At 52.0% G+C, this 26570-nt stretch overlaps 1 protein-coding gene across 2 annotated transcripts in view; it reads right to left on the reverse strand.

Moving 5' to 3' along the window:
- The window catches only part of cdk5rap3 (CDK5 regulatory subunit associated protein 3), an 87867-nt gene extending 61735 nt beyond the window's left edge, over positions 1–26132 (reverse strand). The window contains exons 1-5 of one of the 2 annotated variants that reach the window (XM_059957790.1): positions 21295–21513; positions 19228–19273; positions 16224–16355; positions 9287–9387; positions 9142–9190 (exon numbers count right to left, since the gene is read on the reverse strand). In XM_059957790.1, the coding sequence (XP_059813773.1) occupies positions 9142–9190; positions 9287–9387; positions 16224–16355; positions 19228–19273; positions 21295–21498 (532 nt within the window). In that variant the 5' untranslated portion in view covers positions 21499–21513. Of the gene's footprint in view, positions 1–9141; positions 9191–9286; positions 9388–16223; positions 16356–19227; positions 19274–21294; positions 21514–26023 lie in introns of those variants that run through there. The other variant, XM_059957791.1, reaches the window with a different exon arrangement.
- Between the last annotated feature and the right edge of the window lie 438 nt (positions 26133–26570).

Raw genomic sequence — 26570 nt, forward strand, 5'->3', positions numbered from 1 at the left:
GGAACAGTTATTACCCCCTCAACCATCAGGAAGGAGGTGCAGGAGCCTCAGGACCCACACCACCAGGTTCAGGAACAGTTATTATCCCTAAACCATCAGGAAGGAGGTGCAGGAGCCTCAGGACCCACACCACCAGGTTCAGGAAAGTTATTATCCCTAAACCATCAGGAAGGAGGTGCAGGAGCCTCAGGACCCACACCACCAGGTTCAGAGACAGTTATTACCCCTCAACCATCAGGAAGGAGGTGCAGGAGCCTCAGGACCCACACCACCAGGTTCAGGAACAGTTATTACCCCCTCAACCATCAGGAAGGAGGTGCAGGAGCCTCAGGACCCACACCACCTGGTTCAGGAACAGTTATTACCCCCTCAACCATCAGGAAGGAGGTGCAGGAGCCTCAGGACCCACACCACCAGGTTCAGGAACAGTTATTATCCCTAAACCATCAGGAAGGAGGTGCAGGAGCCTCAGGACCCACACCACCAGGTTCAGGAAAGTTATTATCCCTAAACCATCAGGAAGGAGGTGCAGGAGCCTCAGGACCCACACCACCAGGTTCAGGAACAGTTATTATCCCTAAACCATCAGGAAGGAGGTGCAGGAGCCTCAGGACCCACACCTCCAGGTTCAGAAACAGTTATTACCCCTCAGCCATCAGGAAGGAGGTGCAGGAGCCTCAGGACCCACACCACCAGGTTCAGGAAAGTTATTATCCCTCAATCATCAGGAAGGAGGTACAGGAGCCTCAGGACCCACACCACCAGGTTCAGGAAAGTTATTACCCCTCAATCATCAGGAAGGAGGTACAGGAGCCTCAGGACCCACACCACCAGGTTCAGGAACAGTTATTACCCCTCAACCATCAGGAAGGAGGTACAGGAGCCTCAGGACCCACACCACCAGGTTCAGGAACAGTTATTACCCCATAACCATCAGGAAGGAGGTACAGGAGCCTCAGGACCCACACCACCAGGTTCAGGAACAGTTATTACCCCCCAAGCATCAGGAAGGAGGTACAGGAGCCTCAGGACCCACACCACCAGGTTCAGAGACAGTTATTACCCCTCAACCATCAGGAAGGAGGTACAGGAGCCTCAGGTCTCACACCACCAGGTTCAGGAACAGTTATTATCCCTCAACCATCAGGAAGGAGGTACAGGAGCCTCAGGACCCACACCACCAGGTTCAGGAACAGTTATTACCACTCAACCATCAGGAAGGAGGTACAGGAGCCTCAGGACCCACACCACCAGGTTCAGGGACAGTTATTACCCCTCAATCATCAGGAAGGAGGTACAGGAGCCTCAGGACCCACACCACCAGATTCAGGAACAGTTGTTACCCCTCAACCATCAGGAAGGAGTTACAGGAGCCTCAGGACCCACACCACCAGGTTCAGGGACAGTTATTACCCCACAATCATCAGGAAGGAGGTACAGGAGCCTCAGGACCCACACCACCAGATTCAGGAACAGTTGTTACCCCTCAACCATCAGGAAGGAGGTACAGGAGCCTCAGGACCCACACCACCAGGTTCAGGGACAGTTATTACCCCACAATCATCAGGAAGGAGGTACAGGAGCCTCAGGACCCACACCACCAGGTTCAGGAACAGTTATTACCCCTCAACCATCAGGAAGGAGGTACAGGAGCCTCAGGACCCACACCACCAGGTTCAGGGACAGTTATTACCCCTCAATCATCAGGAAGGAGGTACAGGAGCCTCAGGACCCACACCACCAGGTTCAGGAACAGTTATTACCCCTCAACCATCAGGAAGGAGGTACAGGAGCCTCAGGACCCACACCACCAGGTTCAGGAACAGTTATTACCCCTCAACCATCAGGAAGGAGGTACAGGAGCCTCAGGACCCACACCACCAGGTTCAGGGACAGTTATTACCCCTCAATCATCAGGAAGGAGGTACAGGAGCCTCAGGACCCACACCACCAGGTTCAGGAACAGTTATTATCCCTAAACCATCAGGAAGGAGGTGCAGGAGCCTCAGGACCCACACCTCCAGGTTCAGAAACAGTTATTACCCCTCAGCCATCAGGAAGGAGGTGCAGGAGCCTCAGGACCCACACCACCAGGTTCAGGAAAGTTATTACCCCTCAATCATCAGGAAGGAGGTACAGGAGCCTCAGGACCCACACCACCAGGTTCAGGAAAGTTATTACCCCTCAATCATCAGGAAGGAGGTACAGGAGCCTCAGGACCCACACCACCAGGTTCAGGAACAGTTATTACCCCTCAACCATCAGGAAGGAGGTACAGGAGCCTCAGGACCCACACCACCAGGTTCAGGAACAGTTATTACCCCATAACCATCAGGAAGGAGGTACAGGAGCCTCAGGACCCACACCACCAGGTTCAGGAACAGTTATTACCCCCCAAGCATCAGGAAGGAGGTACAGGAGCCTCAGGACCCACACCACCAGGTTCAGAGACAGTTATTACCCCTCAACCATCAGGAAGGAGGTACAGGAGCCTCAGGTCTCACACCACCAGGTTCAGGAACAGTTATTATCCCTCAACCATCAGGAAGGAGGTACAGGAGCCTCAGGACCCACACCACCAGGTTCAGGAACAGTTATTACCACTCAACCATCAGGAAGGAGGTACAGGAGCCTCAGGACCCACACCACCAGGTTCAGGGACAGTTATTACCCCTCAATCATCAGGAAGGAGGTACAGGAGCCTCAGGACCCACACCACCAGATTCAGGAACAGTTGTTACCCCTCAACCATCAGGAAGGAGTTACAGGAGCCTCAGGACCCACACCACCAGGTTCAGGGACAGTTATTACCCCACAATCATCAGGAAGGAGGTACAGGAGCCTCAGGACCCACACCACCAGATTCAGGAACAGTTGTTACCCCTCAACCATCAGGAAGGAGGTACAGGAGCCTCAGGACCCACACCACCAGGTTCAGGGACAGTTATTACCCCACAATCATCAGGAAGGAGGTACAGGAGCCTCAGGACCCACACCACCAGGTTCAGGAACAGTTATTACCCCTCAACCATCAGGAAGGAGGTACAGGAGCCTCAGGACCCACACCACCAGGTTCAGGGACAGTTATTACCCCTCAATCATCAGGAAGGAGGTACAGGAGCCTCAGGACCCACACCACCAGGTTCAGGAACAGTTATTACCCCTCAACCATCAGGAAGGAGGTACAGGAGCCTCAGGACCCACACCACCAGGTTCAGGAACAGTTATTACCCCATAACCATCAGGAAGGAGGTACAGGAGCCTCAGGACCCACACCACCAGGTTCAGGAACAGTTATTACCCCCCAAGCATCAGGAAGGAGGTACAGGAGCCTCAGGACCCACACCACCAGGTTCAGAGACAGTTATTACCCCTCAACCATCAGGAAGGAGGTACAGGAGCCTCAGGTCTCACACCACCAGGTTCAGGAACAGTTATTATCCCTCAACCATCAGGAAGGAGGTACAGGAGCCTCAGGACCCACACCACCAGGTTCAGGAACAGTTATTACCCCTCAACCATCAGGAAGGAGGTACAGGAGCCTCAGGACCCACACCACCAGGTTCAGGGACAGTTATTACCCCTCAATCATCAGGAAGGAGGTACAGGAGCCTCAGGACCCACACCACCAGATTCAGGAACAGTTGTTACCCCTCAACCATCAGGAAGGAGTTACAGGAGCCTCAGGACCCACACCACCAGGTTCAGGGACAGTTATTACCCCTCAACCATCAGGAAGGAGGTACAGGAGCCTCAGGTCTCACACCACCAGGTTCAGGAACAGTTATTATCCCTCAACCATCAGGAAGGAGGTACAGGAGCCTCAGGACCCACACCACCAGGTTCAGGAACAGTTATTACCCCATAACCATCAGGAAGGAGGTACAGGAGCCTCAGGACCCACACCGCCAGGTTCAGGAACAGTTATTACCCCTCAACCATCAGGAAGGAGGTACAGGAGCCTCAGGACCCACACCACCAGGTTCAGGAACAGTTTCTACCCCTCAACCATCAGGAAGGAGGTACAGGAGCCTCAGGACCCACACCACCAGGTTCAGGAACAGTTATTACCCCCCAAGCATCAGGAAGGAGGTACAGGAGCCTCAGGACCCACACCACCAGGTTCAGAGACAGTTATTACCCCTCAACCATCAGGAAGGAGGTACAGGAGCCTCAGGACCCACACCACCAGGTTCAGGAACAGTTATTACCCCTCAACCATCAGGAAGGAGGTACAGGAGCCTCAGGACCCACACCACCAGGTGCAGGAACAGTTATTACCCCTCAACCATCAGGAAAGAGGTACAGGAGCCTCAGGTCCCTCACCACCAGGTACAGGAACAGTTATTACCCCCTCAACCATCAGGAAAGAGGTATAGGAGCCTCAGGACCCACACAACCAGGTTCAGGGACAGTTATTATCCCGTCAACCATCAGGAAGGAGGTACAGGAGCCTCAGGACCCACACCACCAGGTTCAGGAACAGTTATTACCCCTCAACCATCAGGAAGGAAGTACAAGAGCCTCAGGACCCACACCGCCAGGTACAGGAACAGTTATTACCCCTCAACCATCAGGAAGGAGGTTCAGGGGCCTCAGAACCCACACCACCAGGTGCAGGAATAGTTATTACCCCTCAACCATCAGGAAGGAGGTACAGGAGCCTCAGGACCCACACCACCAGGTTCAGGAACAGTTTCTACCCCTCAACCATCAGGAAGGAGGTACAGGAGCCTCAGGACCCACACCACCAGGTTCAGGAACAGTTATTACCCCCCAAGCATCAGGAAGGAGGTACAGGAGCCTCAGGACCCACACCACCAGGTTCAGAGACAGTTATTACCCCTCAACCATCAGGAAGGAGGTACAGGAGCCTCAGGACCCACACCACCAGGTTCAGGAACAGTTATTACCCCTCAACCATCAGGAAGGAGGTACAGGAGCCTCAGGACCCACACCACCAGGTGCAGGAACAGTTATTACCCCTCAACCATCAGGAAAGAGGTACAGGAGCCTCAGGTCCCTCACCACCAGGTACAGGAACAGTTATTACCCCCTCAACCATCAGGAAAGAGGTATAGGAGCCTCAGGACCCACACAACCAGGTTCAGGGACAGTTATTATCCCGTCAACCATCAGGAAGGAGGTACAGGAGCCTCAGGACCCACACCACCAGGTTCAGGAACAGTTATTACCCCTCAACCATCAGGAAGGAAGTACAAGAGCCTCAGGACCCACACCGCCAGGTACAGGAACAGTTATTACCCCTCAACCATCAGGAAGGAGGTTCAGGGGCCTCAGAACCCACACCACCAGGTGCAGGAATAGTTATTACCCCTCAACCATCAGGAAGGAGGTACAGGAGCCTCAGGACCCACACCACCAGGTTCAGGAACAGTTTCTACCCCTCAACCATCAGGAAGGAGGTACAGGAGCCTCAGGACCCACACCACCAGGTTCAGGAACAGTTATTACCCCCCAAGCATCAGGAAGGAGGTACAGGAGCCTCAGGACCCACACCACCAGGTTCAGAGACAGTTATTACCCCTCAACCATCAGGAAGGAGGTACAGGAGCCTCAGGACCCACACCACCAGGTTCAGGAACAGTTATTACCCCTCAACCATCAGGAAGGAGGTACAGGAGCCTCAGGACCCACACCACCAGGTGCAGGAACAGTTATTACCCCTCAACCATCAGGAAAGAGGTACAGGAGCCTCAGGTCCCTCACCACCAGGTACAGGAACAGTTATTACCCCCTCAACCATCAGGAAAGAGGTATAGGAGCCTCAGGACCCACACAACCAGGTTCAGGGACAGTTATTATCCCGTCAACCATCAGGAAGGAGGTACAGGAGCCTCAGGACCCACACCACCAGGTTCAGGAACAGTTATTACCCCTCAACCATCAGGAAGGAAGTACAAGAGCCTCAGGACCCACACCGCCAGGTACAGGAACAGTTATTACCCCTCAACCATCAGGAAGGAGGTTCAGGGGCCTCAGAACCCACACCACCAGGTGCAGGAATAGTTATTACCCCTCAACCATCAGGAAAGAGGTTATGGAGCCTCAGGACCCACACCACCAGGTTCAGAAACAGTTATTACCCCTCAACCATCAGGAAGGGTTACAGGAGCCCCAGGACCCACACCACCAGGTGCAGGAACAGTTATTACCCCTCAACCATCAGGAAAGAGGTACAGGAGCCTCAGGACCCACACCACCAGGTTCAGAAACAGTTATTACCCCTCAACCATCAGGAAGGGTTACAGGAGCCCCAGGACCCACACCACCAGGTGCAGGAACAGTTATTACCCCTCAACCATCAGGAAGCAGGTACAGGAGCCTCAGGACCCACACCACCAGGTTCAGGGACAGTTATTACCCCCTCAACCATCAGGAAGGAGGTTCAGGAGCCTCAGAACCCACACCACCAGGTGCAGGAATAGTTATTACCCCTAAACCATCAGGAAAGAGGTTATGGAGCCTCAGGACCCACACCACCAGGTTCAAAAACAGTTATTACCCCTCAACCATCAGGAAGCAGGTACAGGAGCCTCAGAACCCACACAACCAGGTGCAGGAATAGTTATTACCCCTCAACCATCAGGAAGGCGGTACAGGAGCCTCAGGACGCACACCACCAGGTTCAGGGACAGTTATTACCCATCAGGAAGGTGGTTCAGGAGCCTCAGGACCCACACCACCAGGTTCAGGGACAGTTATTACCCCCTCAACCATCAGGAAAGAGGTATAGGAGCCTCAGGACCCACACCACCAGGTTCAGGGACAGTTATTACCCCTCAACCATCAGGAAGGAGGTTCAGGAGCCTCAGAACCCACACCACCAGGTGCAGGAATAGTTATTACCCCTCAACCATCAGGAAAGAGGTACAGGAGCCTCAGGACCCACACCACCAGGTTCAGAAACAGTTATTACCAATCAACCATCAGGAAGGAGGTACAGGAGCCACAGAACCCACACCACCAGGTTCAGAAACAGTTATTATCCCTCAACCATCAGGAAGGAGGTACAGGAGCCACAGAACCCACACCACCAGGTTCAGGAACAGTTATTACCCCTCAACCATCAGGAAGGAGGTACAGGAGCCTCAGGACCCACACCACCAGGTTCAGGAACAGTTATTACCCCTCAACCATCAGGAAGGAGGTACAGGATCCTCAGGGCCCACAGCACCAGGTTCAGGAACAGTTATTACCCCTCAACCATCAGGAAGGGGGTACAGGAGCCTCAGGACCCACACCACCAGGGTCAGGAACAGTTATTACCCCTCAACCATCAGGAAGGAGGTACAGGAGCCTCAGGACCCACACCACCAGGTTCAGGAGCAGTTATCTTGGTGTTCGCCTGGCGGAGAATCTCACCTGGTCCCTCAACACCAGCTCCGTAGCAAAGAAAGCCCATCAGCGTCTCTACTTTCTGCGAAGGCTGAGGAAAGTCCATCTCCCACCCCCCATCCTCATCACATTCTACAGGGGTTGTGTTGAGAGCATCCTGAGCAGCTGCATCACTGCCCGGTTCGGGAATTGCACCATCTCGGATCGCAAGACCCTGCAGTGGATAGTGAGGTCAGCTGAGAAGATCATCGGGGTCTCTCTTCCCGCCATCACGGACATTTACACTACACGCTGCATCCGCAAAGGAAACAGCATTATGAAGGACCCCACACACCCCTCATACAAACTCTTCTCCCTCCTGCCACCTGGGAAAAGGCACCGAAGCATTCGGGCTCTCACGACCAGACTGTGTAACAGTTTCTTCCCCCAAGCCATCAGACTCCTCAATACCCAGAGCCTGGACTGACACCTTACTGCCCTATTGTCCTGCTTATTATTTATTGTAATGCCTGCACTGTTTTGTGCACTTTACGCAGTCCTGGGTAGGTCTGCAGTTTAGTGTAGTTTTTTCTGTGTTTTTTTTTGTGTAGTTCAGTCTAGTTTTTGTACTGTGTCCTGTAACACCATGGTCCCGAAAAACGTTGTCTCGTTTTTACTGTGAACTGTACCAGCAGTTATGGTCGAAATGACAATAAAAGTGACCTGACTTGGCCTGCTGAGTTCCTCCAGCATTTTGTGTGTGTTGCTCTGGGCATCCAGCGTCTGCTGAATTCCCGGTGTTTACTAGGTGAAGCTTCGGCATGAATTGTCCACTCTTGTCTCTTATCTCTTCTCACCTGTCTATCACCTCCCCCTGGTGCCCCTCCTCCTCCCCTTCTGCCCACGGTCCACCCTCCTCTCCTCTCAGATCCCATTCTTTCCAGCCCTTTTGCTGTTGTGTGCTGGGGCAGCAGGCTGAGGGTAGCAGACACCAACAGAATCAACAAACTCATTCGTAAGGCCAGTGATGTTGTGGGGGTGGAACTGGACTCTCTGACGGTGGTGTCTGAAAAGAGGATGCTGTCCAAGTTGCATGCCATCTTGGACAATGACTCCCATCCACTTCATAATGTACTGGTTAGGCACAGGAGTACATTCAGCCAGAGACTCATTCCACCGAGATGTAACACTGAGCGTCATAGGAAGTCATTCCTGACTATGGCCATCAAACTTTACAACTCCTTCCTCAGAGTGTCAGACACCCTGAGCCAATAGGCTGGTCCTGGACTTATTTCCACTTGGCATGATTAACTTATTATTATTTATTTATGGTTTTATATTGCTATATTTCTTTACTATTCTTGGTTGGTGCGGCTGTAATGAAACCCAATTTCCCTCGGGATCAATAAAGTATGTCGGTCTGTCTTTACCTTTCCCACCTATCTCCACCCCCCTGGTGCCCCTCCACCTCCCTTTCCTCATTACCTTCCTCCCACGGTCCTTTCAGATCTCTTCCCCTCCAGCCCTGTACCTTTCCCACCCGCCTGGCTTCACCCATCATCTTCCACCTCCTGCTCCTTCCTCTCCCCCTTCTTATTCTGGCATCTCCCCCCCCCCCCCACCCCGCTTCCTTTCCAGTCTCAAAGGAGGGCCTTAGGGGCCGAAACTTTGACTGTTCACTCCTCTCCACTGACCTGCTGAGTTTTGTGTCAGTGCACGTCACACTCAATCACGCTCACGTGCGAAATAAACGTGTCAGAGACCCAGCGGGCGCTTTGTAGAATACAAACCGATTCCACCTACCTAAATAGACGTTGTCCTTCTCGTACAGAGAGACGATCTCCTGCCAGTCCTGGAGGAGGAAAGAGACAAGGGGGTGACGGTCGGGGTTTTAAATTTCCGCGAAAACAGCAGACGCACTCGTAAACCAACTTCAGCACGCTGTCACCTTCATCCGCTGAGACGAGTAACGTCCGAATATATTCTTCGTCGATGCTTCTGTTCTCCTGAGGATCTCGACAATTCTCAAGCAGTGGAAGTAGTGAATATCTGCAGGAGAGGGAGACAGTCATCAGCCGAACACTCACAGTCAGAGAGTCACGCACCCCGTGGCGGGTTAAAGAACCAGCAGCAAGGGAAAACACTTTGGAGTCGGGTATTGCTAGTAACTAAGGGTATTTATTAGTAACTAATCAATACAGTAATATAAATTCAGATACATTAAACAGATTAGCAATGATTTTATGTATATATGTGTGTGGAAATATATGAAATCCAAGCTTCTTCAAGCCAAGGGGTGAATGGACAGTCTTACGGTGATGAGCAAAGTTCAGTTCAGTTTGTGGTATGGAATTGAGGAGGGAGAGGGAGAGGGAGAGAGGGAGAGGGAGATGGAGAGAGGGGGAGAGGGAGAGAGGGAGAGAGGGAGAGAGGGAGAGAGGGAGAGAGGGAGAGAGGGAGAGAGGGAGAGAGGGAGAGAGGGAGAGAGGGAGAGAGGGAGAGAGGGAGAGAGGGAGAGAGGGAGAGAGGGAGAGAGGGAGAGAGGGAGAGGGAGAGGGAGAGGGAGAGAGGGAGAGGGAGAGGGAGAGGGAGAGAGGGAGAGGGAGAGGGAGAGGGAGAGGGAGAGGGAGAGGGAGAGGGAGAGAGGGAGAGGGAGAGGGAGAGGGAGAGGGAGAGGGAGAGAGGGAGAGAGAAGTTTAGATCTTCAGGTGAGCTGATGCCGTCGATCGTCCTCTGGAATCCTTTGGAAGTCACCGACTGCAACCATGACAAAGTGGACTGTTCTTCCGTGGTGGAATTATCAACCCAGGCCGCAGGGTTCGACACGCCAGTAACCCCCCCCCCCCCAATCGGTTGCACCTTTCCCGCTCTGCCAGAGCCACTGGTCGATCGACCCTCCAAAACCCACCCTTTCTGTGGGCACAGCAAAGCCCGTTCAGTGTCCGAAACCATGTGTCTCCTATTTATCTCACCGCGCTGAACACCAGCCGTCCATCAAACAGCTCCTCCCTTCCCTCTCTGTAAGAATAGACGTTGAGTGTCCTTGTAAAAGTGTAACCGCGCTTGCAGAGAGACCACAACACCGAGCAGTCTTCGCCCCTATCTCTCTGAATAGCAAGGTGTCCGGTGTTGAACAACTCCCTCTCTCTTCTCTAAAGCACAGTTCGCAGGGGTAATTCAGGACCCGGTCACAAGAGCGAGGGGGCAAGCTGGCTTTCATGATCTGCACTCCAGCCACTCTTATTTCCAAGATGGCGGCCACTCCGGAGCTGATTATCTGTTATTTGTGAAGTGGGGTGCCGTGCGCAATCGTAATCGATTGAAAACGACGGACATGGAAGCACGGAGGAACATCGGGAAATCTCCAGGAAGACCTTCTTCGTTGCTGCTGCTGCTGTGAGGTCCGGGACTCTGCTGGGAAGAACAGCCCCCCAGTCCTCGGGGTCGCGTTGCCGATGGCCGTTGGCGGGGCCGTATTAATACGCTCGGCAGAGGATGGTGCTCGGAGAAGCTGTGCCGGAGGGGATGGTCGGAGGCTCGGAGGTTCGACGGACTCGGAGTCTGCTGCGGTCGGGTGGCTTTCGGTGTGTGCTGTGTCTGCGAGGCTGGGTTCGACGGAGCTTCCATTGTGTGCTGCGTCTGCCAGGCTGAGTCGGGCAGCGCCGTGGAAGTCCATAGCGGGGGTATTCCCTTCTGCCAGCGGGGTGGGATGGCGAGTCTGTCGGGACCCTGGGAACTTGTGGAAACTGTGTGGTGATTTCTTTTGAACTTATAGTCCTTTAACATCTTTGGACTATTTTTACTGTGCCCATGGTCTGTTTTTTTAATCAATTATGTTATTGATTAATAACTGTTGTAGCTATATGTTGTAGCTATGTGGTTTTGTGCAGGTCTTGTAGCTTTAGTTTTTGGTCTTGTTCTGTCTGGTGGATTTGGAGCTCCTTTCCGGGGAACGTGCTAAGACGGTAGTGCGATATTAATACGCAGCAGCCTCTCCGGACTCTGGATTGGGGATTGCCAAACGTTATGAGGATTTTCTGGTGGAGTCTGTTTTTGTCGTGTGCTCTTGCGATATCATTCTGGAGGAACGTTGTCTCATTTTTAAACTGCATTGCATTTGTGGTTTCTAAATGACAATAAACTGAATCTGAATCTGAGGCCAAGTCTCATCAACGCCCGATGGTGTGATATCGACTTCTCCTTTTACAGTCAAGATTATAGAGCCCTTCAGTACAGAAACAGGCCCTTTGCTGCATCCGGACTATTGGTTTGTCTGACCCGCACCTGGGCCATTGCCCTCCGCACTCCTCCCATCCATGCACTTAGCCAAATTTCTCTTAAAATAATGCAGTTGAACCGGCAGCCATCACTTCCACTGGCAGCTCGTCCTTACCCTCTGAGGGAAAAGGTTCCCCTTAAACGTACAAGAATTCTTGTCAGATCACTGGCAGGTGGTAAGAGTGTGCTCCCTCACCTCTGCCCCTCTGACTCTCAACACAGGTGCCCCTCGGGGCTGTGTCCTAAGCCCCCTCCTGTACTCCCTGTATACCCATGACTCTGTCGCCACCCACGGCTCCAATCTGCCAATTAAATTTGCTGACGACACTACATTGATTGGCCTCATCTGAAATAATGAGGCAGCCGACAGAGAAGAGGTCATCACCCCTGACGCAATAATGTCAAAAAAACAACCTCTCCCTCGATGTTGTAAAAACAAAGGAGCTGGTTGTGGATTACAGGAGGGATGGAGACGGGTTAACCCCTATTGACATCAGTGGATCTGGGGTGGAGAGGGGGAACAGCTACAAATTCCTCAGCACAAATATCCCCGAGGATCTCGCGTGGTCTGTACACACCGGCTGTGTGGTGAAAAAAGCACAACGGCGCCTCTTTCACCTCAGACGGTTGGAGAAGTCTGGCATGGGTCCCCAAATCCGAAGGGGCACAATTGAGAGCATCCTGACTGGCTGCATCACTGCCCGGTATGGGAACTGTACCTCCCTCAATCGCAGGACTCTGCAGAGAATGGTGCGGACAGCCCAGCACATCTATAGATGTGAACTTCCCACTATTCAGGACACTTACAGAGACAGGTGTGTAAAAAGGGTCTGAAGGATCACTGGGGACCCGAGTCACCCCAACCACAAACTGTTCCAGCTGCCACCATCCGGGAAACGGTACCGCAGCATAAAAGCCAGGACCAACAGGCTCCGGGACAGCTTCTTCCACCAGGCCGTCAGACTAATTAACTCTCACTGACGCACCTGTACTTCTATGTTATATTGACTGTCCCATTGTACAGACTATTTATTAGGAAGGATCAGGAAGGATGTAAGTAATAAAGTCAAATCAGTTCAAATGGGAGCAGGAGTCGGCCGTCCGGCCCACCCAGCCTGCTCCGCCATTCAATAAGATCATGGCTGATCTGTCCATGGACTCATCTCCATCTACCTGCCTTTTCCCCAGAACCCTCAATTCCCCTCCTATGCAAAAATCTATCCAACTTTGTCTTAAATACATTTACTGAGGCAGCCTCCACTGCTTCACTGGGCAGAGAATTCCACAGATTCACCACTCTCTGGGAAAAGCAGTTCCTTCTCATCTCCGTCCTCAATCTACTCCCCCGAATCTTGAGGCTGCGTCCCCGAGTTCTAGTCTCACCTACCACTGGAAACAACTCTCCTGTCTCCATTTTATCAAACCCCTTCATAATTCTATGTGTTTCTATAAGATCTCCTCTCATCCTTCTGAATTCCCACGAGTACAGTCCCAGGCGACTCAAAATCTCCTCGTAGACTAACCCCCTCGTCTCTGGAATCAACCTGGTGAACCTTCTCTGCACCACCTCCAAAGCCAGTATGTCCTTCCTCAAGTATGGAGACCAGAACTGCACACAGTACTCCAGGTGCGGCCTCACCAGTACCCTGTATAGTTGCAGCATGACCTCCCTGCTCTTCAATTCAATCCCTCTAGCAATGAAGGCCAACATTCTGTTTGCCTTCTTGATAACCTGCAAACCAACCTCCCACCCTGAACCCATGACCTCAACATTTCACCTTTCACCCTTAACCCTATGACCTCCAGCCACAGTACAGATAGCCATCCTATCTATACCCCCCCCTCAAAATTTTGCCCACCACCATCGTATCTCCCCCTCGTTCTCCTGCACTCCAGGGAATAACGTCCGACCCTATTCAACTTTTCCCTCAAGGTCAGAATGGAGCGGAGGTTCTAGATGAAACAGGCTCCCCAATTCCCGACGGGTCTCACCAAGGCAGAGGAGTAGGCAACCCCAGCTGGGTCACAGGTGCAGTGTTGTCTCACTTGGAAGGACCATTTCCAGGCCCCTTCACTCTTAACCGATGACCGCTGGTTCTAGTCTCAACCCACCTCACTGGGCAAAGCCTGCTTGCGTTTACCCTAGCTATACCCCTCATAATTCTGTCCAACTTTCTCAAATCTCCCCTCACTCCACAAGAAAGAGACCACCGAAAAACTGAAAGAAACCAATATGAAGTACAGTCCAGCAATCCCATAAATCTCAGAATATCGGAAACTTTTCCACCTGCACAGGATGCTGTAACCAGAGAGCCGAGCCTGTCCCATAGCAGCACTGCCCCCTCCTGGTCGGAGGTCACACCACCGTGCCTGTCCCGTGACAGCACTGCCCCCTCCTGGTCGGAGGTCACACCACCGTGCCTGTCCCGTGACAGCACTGCCCCCTCCTGGTCGGAGGTCACACCACCGAGCCTGTCCCATGACAGCACTGCCCCCTCCTGGTCGGAGGACACACCACCGTGCCTGTCTCGTGACAGCACTGCCCCCTCCTGGTTGGAGGTCACACCACTGAGCCTGTCTGGTGGCAGCACTGCCCCCTCCAGGTCGGAGGACACACCACCGTGCCTGTCTTGTGACAGCACTGCCCCCTCCTGGTCGGAGGTCACACCACCTGCCTGTCCCGTGACAGCACTGCCCCCTCCTGGTCGGAGGTCACACAACCTGCCAGCCAACATTTCGCCCCTCCCAACTAATCAATGGCGTTGCGCCCCCCCCCCCCCCCTCACCCTGGTGAATCACCCGGGCTGGACCCTCTAGCCCCCTGACCCATAAAGGGTGCTACATGTGCCTGGCTCGCTCTCCTTTTGCCATCCTCGAGGGACCACCCTGCTTCACTCCGGGCTGAACAGCGCTGGAGACACGTGGTGAGCCGGGCATTGAACAGGGTCATGGGGGTGTTTGTTGTTGTCCCTGTAGCAGAGAGCCGTTCCTGCCCCTAGTCAGGGGGTGGCGGGTATCGTAGTTACTTTTCCCTTGCTTGTATGTGTACTGTGCTCCGTCCCCACACCATTTTCCCGTGTATTGTACCACCGACCCGACTTTCCCCACCCTCCTCTATTCTAAGCGTGTTTCTGTGAATATTGTAGCCGCTCGTGTTGTCCCCAATCTCTTTCTCCCCTTGAAAATAAACTCATTATTAAAACTGTGTGTCCACAGCTCTTGCCTTTGAGACCCACTTCCATCACAACAGATGCCCCGGACCAGAGAACTCCAGCCAGCCGCTTACAGCGGCCTTCGCCCCAGCAGGGGGTAGGGGCTTGACGACAGGACACAAGGCACTGAGATTCCTTCCGAACCCAGCACTTTGGGAGAGGGAGCATTTGATGATAAGAATGACGTTAGTCCACATAAGCCAGGCTTGTGAGACGTACAAAACTGCTGGAAGAACTCAGCAGGTCAGGCAGCGTCTATAGAGGGGAATTAACCGCTCTACGTTTTGGGCCGAGACCCTTCATCAGGACTGGAAAGGAAGGGGGAAGAAGCCAGAACAAGAAGGTGGGGGCCTCCAACCTGATGACATGAACACTGATTTTTCTAACTTCTGGTAATTTATCTCTCCCACCCCCCCTTTCTGATTCCCTTCTCTTTTCCTCACCTCCCTCTGCGTCCCCTCCTTCCTTTTCTCCCATGGTCCACTCTCCTCTCTCATCAGATTCCTTCTTCTTCAACTCTTTATCTTTTCCACCTATCACCTCCCAGCTTCTTACTTCATCCCCACTTCCATCACCCCAACTTCCCCCTCTCCTGGTCTCACCTCCCCCCCCCCCCCAATCACCTGTCACCTGCCAGCTTGTCCTTTACCCCACCCTCTTATTCTAGCTTCTTCCCCCTTCCGCTCCTGATGGAGGATCAGGGTCCCAAACGTCAACTCTTTATTCCTCTCCGTAGATGCTGCCCGACCTGCTGAGTTCCTCCAGCATTTTGTTTGTGTGTGTGTGTGTGTGTCTGTGTGTGTGTGTGTGTGTGTGTGTGTCTCTGAGAGTGACCATGTTAGTTCCGGACTGTCCACAGCATTAACTATGGGATTGTTCTAGAACATAGAACAGTACAGCACAGTACAGGCCCTTCGGCCCACACTGTTGTGCCGACCCTTAAACCCTGCCTCCCATATAACCCCCCACCTTAAATTCCTCCATATATCTGTCTCGTAGTCTCTTAAACTTCACTAGTGTATCTGCCTCCACCACTGACTCAGGCAGTGCATTCCACGTACCAACCACTCTCTGAGTGAAAAACCTTCCTCTAATATCCCCCTTGAACTTCCCTCCCCTCACCTTAAAGCCATGTCCTCTTGTACTGAGCAGTGGTGCCCTAGGGAAGAGGCACTGGCTGTCCACTCTGTCTATTCCTCTTAATATCTTGTACACCTCTATCATGTCTCCTCTCATCCTCCTTCTCTCCAGAGAGTAAAGCCCTAGCTCCCTTAATCTCTGATCATAATCTATACTCTCTAAACCAGGCAGCATCCTGGTAAATCTCCTCTGTACCCGTTGCAATGCTTCCACATTTGCAGTGGACAGGCTAGCGAGATTGGGAAAATTACTGACATGATCCTGACAGGAGCTGTTTGATCTCCTCGTTCTCCGGCATGTCCTGGATGGCGTTGTTTATCTTCTCCCGGATGGTCAGGACCGAGGTCTGCCACTTCAGATTGCAGTGTCTTCGATCGACCAGCCAGTCTGAGGGGGAAACAAAAAATACTCCGTGACTCCCACGTCACCTTCAACGCTGCCAAGTTAGGAAAAGGGGAAGTACAACGAGATCTCAGTGTCCTTGTTCATCAGTCACTGAAAGCAAGCATGCAGGTACAGCAGGCAGTGAAGAAAGCTGATGGCATGTTGGCCTTTATAACAAGAGGGGTTGAGTATAGGAGTAAAGAGGTCCTTCTGCAGTTGTACAGGGCCCTGGTGAGACCACACCTGGAGTATTGTGTGCAGTTTTGGTCTCCAAAATTGGGGAAGGACGTTCTTGCTATTGAGGGAGTGCAGCGTAGGTTCACGAGGTTGATTCCCGGGATGGCGGGACTGACATATGTTGGAAGATTGGAGCGACTGGGCTTGTATACACTGGAATTTAGAAGGATGAGAGGGGATCTGATTGAAACATAGAAGATTATTTAGGGATTGGACACGCTAGAGGCAGGAAACATGTTCCTGATGTTGGGGGAGTCCAGAAACAGAGGCCACAGTTTAAGAATAAGGGGGTAGGCCATTTAGAACAGAGATGCGGAAAAACTTTTTCACCCAGAGAGTTGTGGATCTGTGGAATGCTCTGCCTCAGAAGGCAGTGGAGGCCAAGTCTCTGGATGCATTCAAGAGAGAGTTAGATAGAGCTCTTATAGATAGCAGGGTCAAGGGATACGGGGAGAGGGCAGGAATCGGGTACTGATTGTGTATGATCAGCCATGATCACAGTGAATGGTGATGCTGGCTCGAAGGGCCGAATGGCAACTATTGTCTATAAACAAGAACCAGAGGACAGGGGCAACATGGTAACGTAGTGGTTAGCACAACAGTTTACAGTACCGCGACCCGGGTTCGATTCCCGCCGCTGTCTGTAAGGAGTTTGTACCGCGTGAGTTTCCTACTGGTGCTCCAGTTCCCTCCCACAGTCCAAAGACCTACAGGTCGGTGGGTTAATTGGTCATTGGACATTGCCCCGTGATTAGTCGGGAGTTAAATCGGGGCATTGCTGGGCGGTGCGATTCGAAGGGCCGATTCCGCACTGTCTCTGTGTGTGAGTGTGTGTCTCTCTGAGTGTGTGTGTGTGTCTGTGTGTGTGCGTCTTTTAGTGTGTGTGTCTGTGTGTGTGAGTGCGTGTCTGTGAGTATGTGAGTGTCTGCTTGTGTGTGTGTCTCTGTGTGTGTGTCTGTGTGTGTGAGTGTGTGCGTGTCTGTGTGTGTGTCTGTGTGAGTGCGTGTGTCTGTCTGTGTGTGTGTGTGAGTGTGTGTGTATGTGTATGAGTGTGTGTGTCTGTGTGAGTGTGTATGTCTGTGTGAGAGTGTGTGTGTCTGTGTGTGTGTGCACGTGTATGTCTGTGTGTGGGCGTGTCAGTGTGAGTGTGTGTGTCTGTGTGAGTGTGTGTGTGTGTGAGTGAGTGTGTGTATGTCTGTGTGAGTGTGTCTATCTGTCTGTGTGCGTGTGTGTATGTCTGTATGTGTGTACGTGTCTGTGTGAGTGTGTGTGTGTACGTGTCTGTGTGAGTGTGTGTGTGCACGTGTATGTCTGTGTGTGGGCGTGTCAGTGTGTGTATGTCTCTGTGTGTGCGTCTGTGTGAGTGTGTGCGTCTGTGTGAGTGTCTGTGTGTGTGCATGTCTGTGTGTGTGAGTGTGTGTATGTCTGTGTGTCTGTGTGTGCGTATCTGTGTGAGTGTGTCTATCTGTGTGTATGTCTGTGTGTGTGCGTGTCTGTGTGAGTGTGTGTATGTCTGTGTGTGTGTACGTATCTGTGTGAGTGTGTGTGTCTGTCTGTGTCTCTGTGTGTGTGCGTGTCTGTGTGAGTGTGTGTCTATCTGTCTGTGTGTGTGAGTGCATGTATGTATGACTGTGTGTGAGTGTGTGTATGTCTGTGTGTGTGTGTGCATGTCTGTGTGTGTGTGTCTGTGTGAGTGTGTGTATGTGTGTGAGTGTGTGTGTCTGTCTGTGTGTGTGTCTGTTTGTGTGTGTGCTTGTCTGTGTGAGTGTGTGTGTCTGTCTGTGTGTGTGCGTGTCTGTGTGTGTGTCTCTGTGTGTGAGTGTGTGTATGTCTGTGTGTGCGTATCTGTGTGAGTGTGTGTGTCTGTCTGTGTCTCTGTGTGTGTATGTCTGTGTATGTGCGTGTCTGTGTGAGTGTGTGTCTATCTGTGTGTGTGTGTGAGTGCGTGTATGTATGTCTGTGTGTGTGTGCATGTCTGTGTGTGTGCATGTCTATGTGTGTGTGTGTCTGTGTGTGAGTGTGTGTATGTCTGTGTGTGTGCGTGTCTGTGTGAGTGTGTGTGTCTATCTGTCTGTGGGTGTGAGTGCGTGTGTATATGTTTGTGTGTGCGTGTCTGTGTGAGTGTGTGTGTATGTGTGCGTGTGTGTGTCTGTGTGAGTGTGTGTCTGTGTGTGAGTGTGTCCATCTGTCTCTGCGTGTCCCTGTGCGTGTCTGTGAGTGTGTGCGTGTCTGTGTGTGTGTGCGTGTCTGTCTGTCTGTGTGTGTACGTCTGTGTGTGTGTATCTGTGTGAGTGTGTGTGTGCCTCTGCGTGTCCTTCTGTGTGTGTGACTGTGTATGCGTGTCTGTCAGTGTATGTGTGAGAGTGTGTGTGTGTGTGGTCTTCTGCACAGATTGTTTATCCATTCTGTTGTGTATGATGTCTCTGTATTGACTGTCGGGTTTCTCTGTATTGACTGTCGGGTGTCTCTGTATTGACTGTCGGGTGTCTCTGTATTGACTGTCGGGTTTCTCTGTATTGACTGTCGGGTGTCTCTGTATTGACTGTCGGGTGTCTCTGTATTGACTGTGATTGCCCACAAGGATACGAATCTCAGGGTGGGATCTGGTGACTTTAACGATAACAAGCTCTGTACTTACCCAGCAACTTACTGGTCTGTATGTCAATCGGGAATTTCCTTTTGTCCTGCAAGGGAAATATCCGCCAGATCAAAAACTCAATAAAAAACAGCTGTCCTATCAGAAATGTTCACGGGCCATCAAAACCCCTTCACCCAGAGGGTGGAACCCCAGCGCAAGTGGTACAGGCGAGCTGGATTTCAACGTTCAAGAGAAGTTTGGACAGGTACGCGGATGGGAGGGGTGTGGCGGGCTGTGGTCCCAGTGCAGGGCGACGGTACTGGTCAGCGTAAATGGTTCAGCACGGAGTAGATGGGCCAAAGGGCCTGCTTGCTTCTGTGCTGTATTGTTCCATGACTCGGCAGGATGAAGGGACTAAGCGGGTTATTGGTATGGCATGGCCTAGATGGGCCAAAGGGCCTGCTTGTTCCTGTGCTGTACTTTCCTGCCACTCTGTGACAAGTTTAATTTATGTTCTCAGAATAAAGGATTCCTCTCCCCACCCCCTCGCCCCCAAGCAAAGAGTGATGGCAGCAAGGTGCTTTCGTTGGGGATAAAACTCAGAACAAGTCCCTCTGGCCCAGCAAGCCACCAACTTAACACTAAACCTAATCCCAGGACAACCTGCGACGGCCAATTAACCTACTAACCGGCGCGCCTCTGGACTATGGGAGGAAGCACACGTGGTCAAGCAGAGAATGTCCTAGCTCCTTACAGGCAGTGGCAGGATTCGAACCCGCATCTCCGGTACTGTACGCTACTGTGCCGGGCTGTGATCCGAATGTTACGGCTAGGTAGGCGACCAGACCATAATCTGGTCAGTTTTTCAGAACCCACCCCCCCACCGCTGTACCATCTCCCTAATAAGAGCAGCTAAACCACTCCCCACCTCCCCAGAATTTCTGGCACACTGCTGGTGTCCACTACGGCGAAGACTGACGCAAAACACTTAAGCACGAGGAAATCTGCAGATGCCGGAAATTCAAGCAACACAGAGAAAATGCTGGTGGAACACAGCAGGCCAGGCAGCATCTACAGGGAGAAGCACTGTCAACGTTTCGGGCCGAGACCCTTCGTCAGGACTCAAAACAGGTTCAATACCGCCCCCTGCTGACCAGGAGGATTCAGGAGAGTGGTCCCAACATCTAAAACAGGTTCAATACCGCCCCCTGCTGACCGGGAGTGTGAGGAGGATTCAGGAGAGTGGTCCCAACATCTAAAACAGGTTCAATACCGCCCCCTGCTGACCGGGAGTGTGAGGAGGATTCAGGAGAGTGGTCCCAACATCTAAAACAGGTTCAATACCGCCCCCTGCTGACCGGGAGGATTCAGGAGAGTGGTCCCAACATCTAAAACAGGTTCAATACCGCCCCCTGCTGACCAGGAGGATTCAGGAGAGTGGTCCCAACATCTAAAACAGGTTCAATACCGCCCCCTGCTGACCGGGAGTGTGAGGAGGATTCCGGAGAGTGGTCCCAACATCTAAAACAGGTTCAATACCGCCCCCTGCTGACCGGGAGGATTCAGGAGAGTGGTCCCAACATCTAAAACAGGTTCAATACCGCCCCCTGCTGACCGGGAGTGTGAGGAGGATTCCGGAGAGTGGTCCCAACATCTAAAACAGGTTCAATACCGCCCCCTGCTGACCGGGAGGATTCAGGAGAGTGGTCCCAACATCTAAAACAGGTTCAATACCACCCCCTGCTGACCGGGAGGATTCAGGAGAGTGGTCCCAACATCTAAAACAGGTTCAATACCGCCCCCCCTGCTGACCGGGAGTGTGAGGAGGATTCAGGAGAGTGGTCCCAACATCTAAAACAGGTTCAATACCGCCCCCTGCTGACCGGGAGGATTCAGGAGAGTGGTCCCAACATCTAAAACAGGTTCAATACCGCCCCCTGCTGACCGGGAGGATTCAGGAGAGTGGTCCCAACATCTAAAACAGGTTCAATACTGCCCCCTGCTGACCGGGAGGATTCAGGAGAGTGGTCCCAACATCTAAAACAGGTTCAATACCGCCCCCCTGCTGACCGGGAGTGTGAGGAGGATTCCGGATAGTGGCCCCAACATCTAAAACAGGTTCAATACCGCCCCCTGCTGTCCGGGAGTGTGAGGAGGATTCCGGATAGTGGCCCCAACTCTCACAAAATCCTGGTAGAACACAGCAGGCCAGGCAGCGTCTGTAGGGAGAAGCAGTGTCGACATTTCAGGCTGAGACCCTTCGTCAGCAGCATTTTGGGTGTTTTGCGCAAAATACTTATTAAGTTTGCCCACCATTTCTCTGTCCCCCATTGCTACCTCTCCAGCGTCACTTTCTAGTGGTCCAATATCTCTCATCACTTTTACTCTTTTTTTTTACAGATTTTTTTTTCCTAGCATGAAGCTTAACAAACAGGAGGGATAAATGGGGAACGAATTTACAGAAAGCATCTGAAAATGAGAGAAGGCACGACAGCGACCAAGTTCCATTAGAAGTTTGAGGAGATTTGGTATGTGATCAGAGACTCTCGCAAGTTTCTACAGAGCGTTCTAACTGGCTGCATGGCATGGGGGTGGGAAGGTGGGGAAAGAAGGGCCAATGCACAGGATCGGAAAAAGCTGCAGAAAGTTGTAAACACAGCCAGCTCCATCATGGGCACCAGCCTCCCCAGGACGTGCCCTCTTCTCGTTGCAACCATCAGGGAGGAGGTACAGGAGCCTGAAGACACACACTCAACGATTCAGGAACAGCTTCTTCCCCTCTGCCATCAGGGAGGAGGTACAGGAGCCTGAAGACACACACTCTGTGATTCAGGAACAGCTTCTTCCCCTCTGCCATCAGGGAGGAGGTACAGGAGCCTGAAGACACACACTCTGTGATTCAGGAACAGCTTCTTCCCCTCTGCCATCAGGGAGGAGGTACAGGAGCCTGAAGACACACACTCAGCAATTCAGGAACAGCTTCTTCCCCTCTGCCATCAGGGAGGAGGTACAGGAGCCTGAAGACACACACTCAGCAATTCAGGAACAGCTTCTTCCCCTCTGCCATCAGGGAGGAGGTACAGGAGCCTGAAGACACACACTCAGCAATTCAGGAACAGCTTCTTCCCCTCTGCCATCAGGGAGGAGGTACAGGAGCCTGAAGATACACACTCAACGATTCAGGAACAGCTTCTTCCCCTCTGCCATCAGGGAGGAGGTACAGGAGCCTGAAGGCACACACTCAACGATTCAGGAACAGCTTCTTCCCCTCTGCCATCAGATTTCTGAACAATGAACCCATGAACACTACCTCACTACTGTTTTTTCTGCCCTACTTATTTAATCTCTTTATCAATTTCTCATTGCAATTTATTGATGTTTAAAATTATTACGCACTGCACTGTTGCTGTTAAGCCACAAATTTTGTGATTATCAGCCAGTGATCCAGTGATATTGAACCGATTTCTGAAACGGACAGTCCACATTGCAGTGGACTGTGAAGGGGCTAAATCAGAAAACAGTGTCGAGGACAAATCACCTATCATCAGTCTGGCCATCAGAATCTGGTGGAACATCAAACACAGCGCAGCTAGACCTTTATCATTTTTTTAAAAAGTTTTATTTTATTTAAAGAGTTAGGGCGCAGGAGAGTCGCTTCCGGTCCCCCAAGCAACCCACTGATTTTACCCCCTACTCTAATCACAGGACAATTTACAATGACCAATTAACCTGCTAACCGGTACGCTCTTCAACTGCGGGAGGGAGCCGGAGCGCCGGGAGGAAACCCACGCGGTTCGCGGGAAGGAACGCACAAAGTTTCTCACGGGGTGGGGTAGGGGCCGGAATCGAACTCTGAACTCTTGACGCCTCTGCGCTGCTGGCTCTCTCTATACAGACGGCCTCGTCTGAGGCGTGCTAGGCTCCGAACAGCTTTCTGCAGGAACACCGCCCAGAGTGTCCTGCCTGTCCGCGTCGTCGTGTGGTAGGGAAGCTGCGAGGCGTCGGACCGCGGGACCCTGCGGAGGACGGGAAAAGCTGACTGGAGGATCATCGGGGTCTCCCTCCCCCCTATTTGTGACGCTTACCGAGCGTGTTGTGTATGGAGCAATGCCCGAAGCATTGTTGAGGATCCCTAACCCACCCCACAGTCTCTCTGACCCACCACCGTCAGGGAGGAGGTACGGGAGCATCAGGACTGGGACTGTCAGACTGGGGAACAGCTCTTTCCCCCAGGCTGTGAGACTAATGTGTACCTGGCCACCATCGAGGTCTCATTTCCACCACCCATCCCACAATCTCTCTGACCCACCACCGTCAGGAAGGAGATATGGGAGCATCAGGACAGGGACTGTCAGACTGGGGAACACTGTCTGACAGAGTACACCCCACCTTCCATATTCATGGAGAGGTAGTGGAAAGTGTGGACAACCTAACGTTCCTTGGAGTTATGTTGTCAAAACAGCTGACATGGCCCACCAACACCTCGCTGACATGGACCACCAACACCTCGCTGCTTGTAAAAACAGATACAACAAAGACTCCTCTGTCTCAGAAAGCTGAAACAGGCCAAACTCCCACAAAGGCCGTTGCTTAACTTCTACAGAAGCACGATTGAAACCATCCTGACCAACAGCGCCACCGTGTGGTGTGCCAGCTGCACAGCCACTGAGCGACAAGACCTGCATTGCGTGGTGAAGATGGCCCGGTGAATTGTCAGGATGGAGTTCCCAGGACTGGACACCGTCTACTCCAGCAGGCTCAGGAGGAAAGCAATCAGCATAACCAGAGACACCACACACCCCGGCCACTCCCTGTTTGACCTGCTGCCGTCCAGCAAAAGGTTCAGGACACTGAAAGCCAGAACAAATAGACTGAGGGACAGCTTCTACCCCAGAGCTGTGGCCTCCATCACACCACTCCCACAGAACAGTGACTGAAACTGTGAGCACACACAAGGACTCAAATACTTGCACTAACAGCACTTTGTGCATTACTGTGATATTCTGGTGTTGTTGTAACTTATTTTCTGCTACTTATCTATTTAATACTGTTTTTCTATCACTCTCTTGTTTTTAATCTACCGCTTTGTTTGACTGCCTGAGAGGAAGCCAAACAGAAGTTCTATTGTACCTGTGTGTAACGACTATAAATATCATTCAATTCAATTCAGCTTCTTCCCTCAGGCCGTGAGACTAATGAATACCCTGCCACCACCGAGGTCTCATCACTGGGACAGCGAGCTGTTTACTGTTTACCTGTGCTGCCCACGACGTGCATTTTGAATTACAATTCATTAACTTATTTATAACATAATATTTTGGGTTTTTTTGTGCTGTGTGTGATATACATTGTGAGGGTGAACCGTGGCCCAGAGGAACGTTGTTCTGATTGTTTCGATACATGTACAGTCGGATGACAGTAAACTTGACCTCGGACTAGATTAGGCACCGAGTGCAGCTCAATTCACTAAACTAGAAAGTGAGTTAGCAGGAAGTTTGCAGACAGAGTGGAATGTGGTTATCTGCTTTGGAAGGAACTGGAATATTATTGTCACATGTACTGGGTGGCAAGGTGGTGATAGGTCTCTACCAAAGGAGGTGTGAGGTGCTCCTTCCCTCTGCTAGCCTGCAGGTCACCCTTAGGCACGGTGTAGACCCCCGATCAGGATCAGGTGAAACCGTGGGAGCAGGTGGTGGACGGTCGTATGAGCAGCCGGTGCAGATCACAAGTCCTGGTGATGCGACCACTGACGCCAGGCAGACAATCTCTGACAAGTATTGATGATGGCTGGGGTCACCTGCCTTGTAAAGGCACTGCCCCAGAAGGAGGCAATAGCAAACTGCTTCTGTAGAAAAAAATTTGCCAAGCCCAATCAGGGTGATGGAAAGCACACGATTGCCTCAATAAGGCAACATTCATCCCTAAGGGACCTTCACCATGCCAGGACTTCCCCTCTTGTGATTACAATCACCAGGGAAGAGGACAGACCTGCACTCAGCCCATAACCCTCCATTCCTTTCCTGTCCATATACCTATCCAATTTTACTTTAAATGACAATACCGAACCTGCCTCTACCACTTCTACTGGAAGCTCATTCCACACAGCTACCACTCTCTGAGTAAAGAAATTCCCCCTCGTGTTACCCTTAAACTTTTGCCCCTAACTCTTAACTCATGTCCTCTTGTTTGAATCTACCCTACTCTCAATGGAAAAAAGCACATCCACGTCAACTCTACCTATCCCCCTCATAATTTTAAATACCTCTGTCAAGTCCCCCCTCAACTTTCTTCGCTCCAGAGAACAAAGACCTAACTTGTTCAACTTTTCTCTTTCTCTGTCCCCTCTTATCATCAGATTTCTGAACACTAAGACTTACATCTGCATTATTTATTGAACGTTCATATATCTTTTTGACAATTTGTACTACTGCCAAGCAACATCTTTCATGGCACGTAACAATCTGCAAGGGGGGTAACAGATTGCGAGGCCGAATCCTAGCCAAGGGGGCGGGGGGTAAGTCTTGGAAATGAGGGGTAACAGCTGTCCTTGAGCAGGGGAGACGGGGAGGAGTGTCTTCCCGTGAGAAGGGTTCATGCAGGTAGAGTCACCGTGGATTTGAACCACCAGGGCACGGGAGGGGAGCAGGCGGCGGGCTTTGGGGGCTATCGCCGAGGTTACAGAATGGGGCTGAATGGCCTCTACAGGGTGGCCACTCGGCCCAGGACAGGGAGAGAATCAAGGCCGGACGGCACCGACGACCGTGAGCGGCTGCCCCGCCAGGGGATGGGTGGGGTGGGGGTCAGCTGAGGAGCGGGAGGCCGAGAAGAGTGCGAAAGAGAGCGGCCGCCGACTCACCTCCATCCCGCTGCTCCAAAACCTACCGGGACCGCCGGGCTAGGCCCACCTCTGTGGACGCGTGTCCTTCCGCGGCAAGACCCAATCAGCAGACAGGGTTACAACGACGTCAGGGCAGGGGTCCAGTTCTAGCCAATCAACCCTCCGCTTCGATGCATTACCCAATCAGAAGAGAGATAGCCTACCCTTGCTATAGGGCGAATCATCCTCGAGGCGGTACTGCCTTCAGCCTATCAGATCGCTGGTCTAACGCTGACCAATCAGGCAACAGTTTCGGAAGGATTAATTCCCAGTTTGTCGGGTGCTGCCGGTGGGAAGAACGAGGCGGGCGGGAGCAGGTTAAAAAGGTCGGTAAACTCAGCGGAAGAGTTCCTGAAGTAGGCAGATATTTAGAGGTTATTGATTTTTTTTAAAAAAACTCTTTGTACTGAAGACATGTAACGGCTGATTAAAAGATGCTCTCTTCCTGATTATAATGTTTTATCGCTAATGCTAGCCATGCCCAGATAAATAGAAATCAGAACCCCTTCAAGTGGAAAGTTACTGA

The sequence above is a fragment of the Hypanus sabinus genome, assembly GCF_030144855.1.
Source record: "Hypanus sabinus isolate sHypSab1 chromosome X1 unlocalized genomic scaffold, sHypSab1.hap1 SUPER_X1_unloc_18, whole genome shotgun sequence".
Taxonomy (NCBI): Eukaryota; Metazoa; Chordata; class Chondrichthyes; order Myliobatiformes; family Dasyatidae; genus Hypanus; species Hypanus sabinus.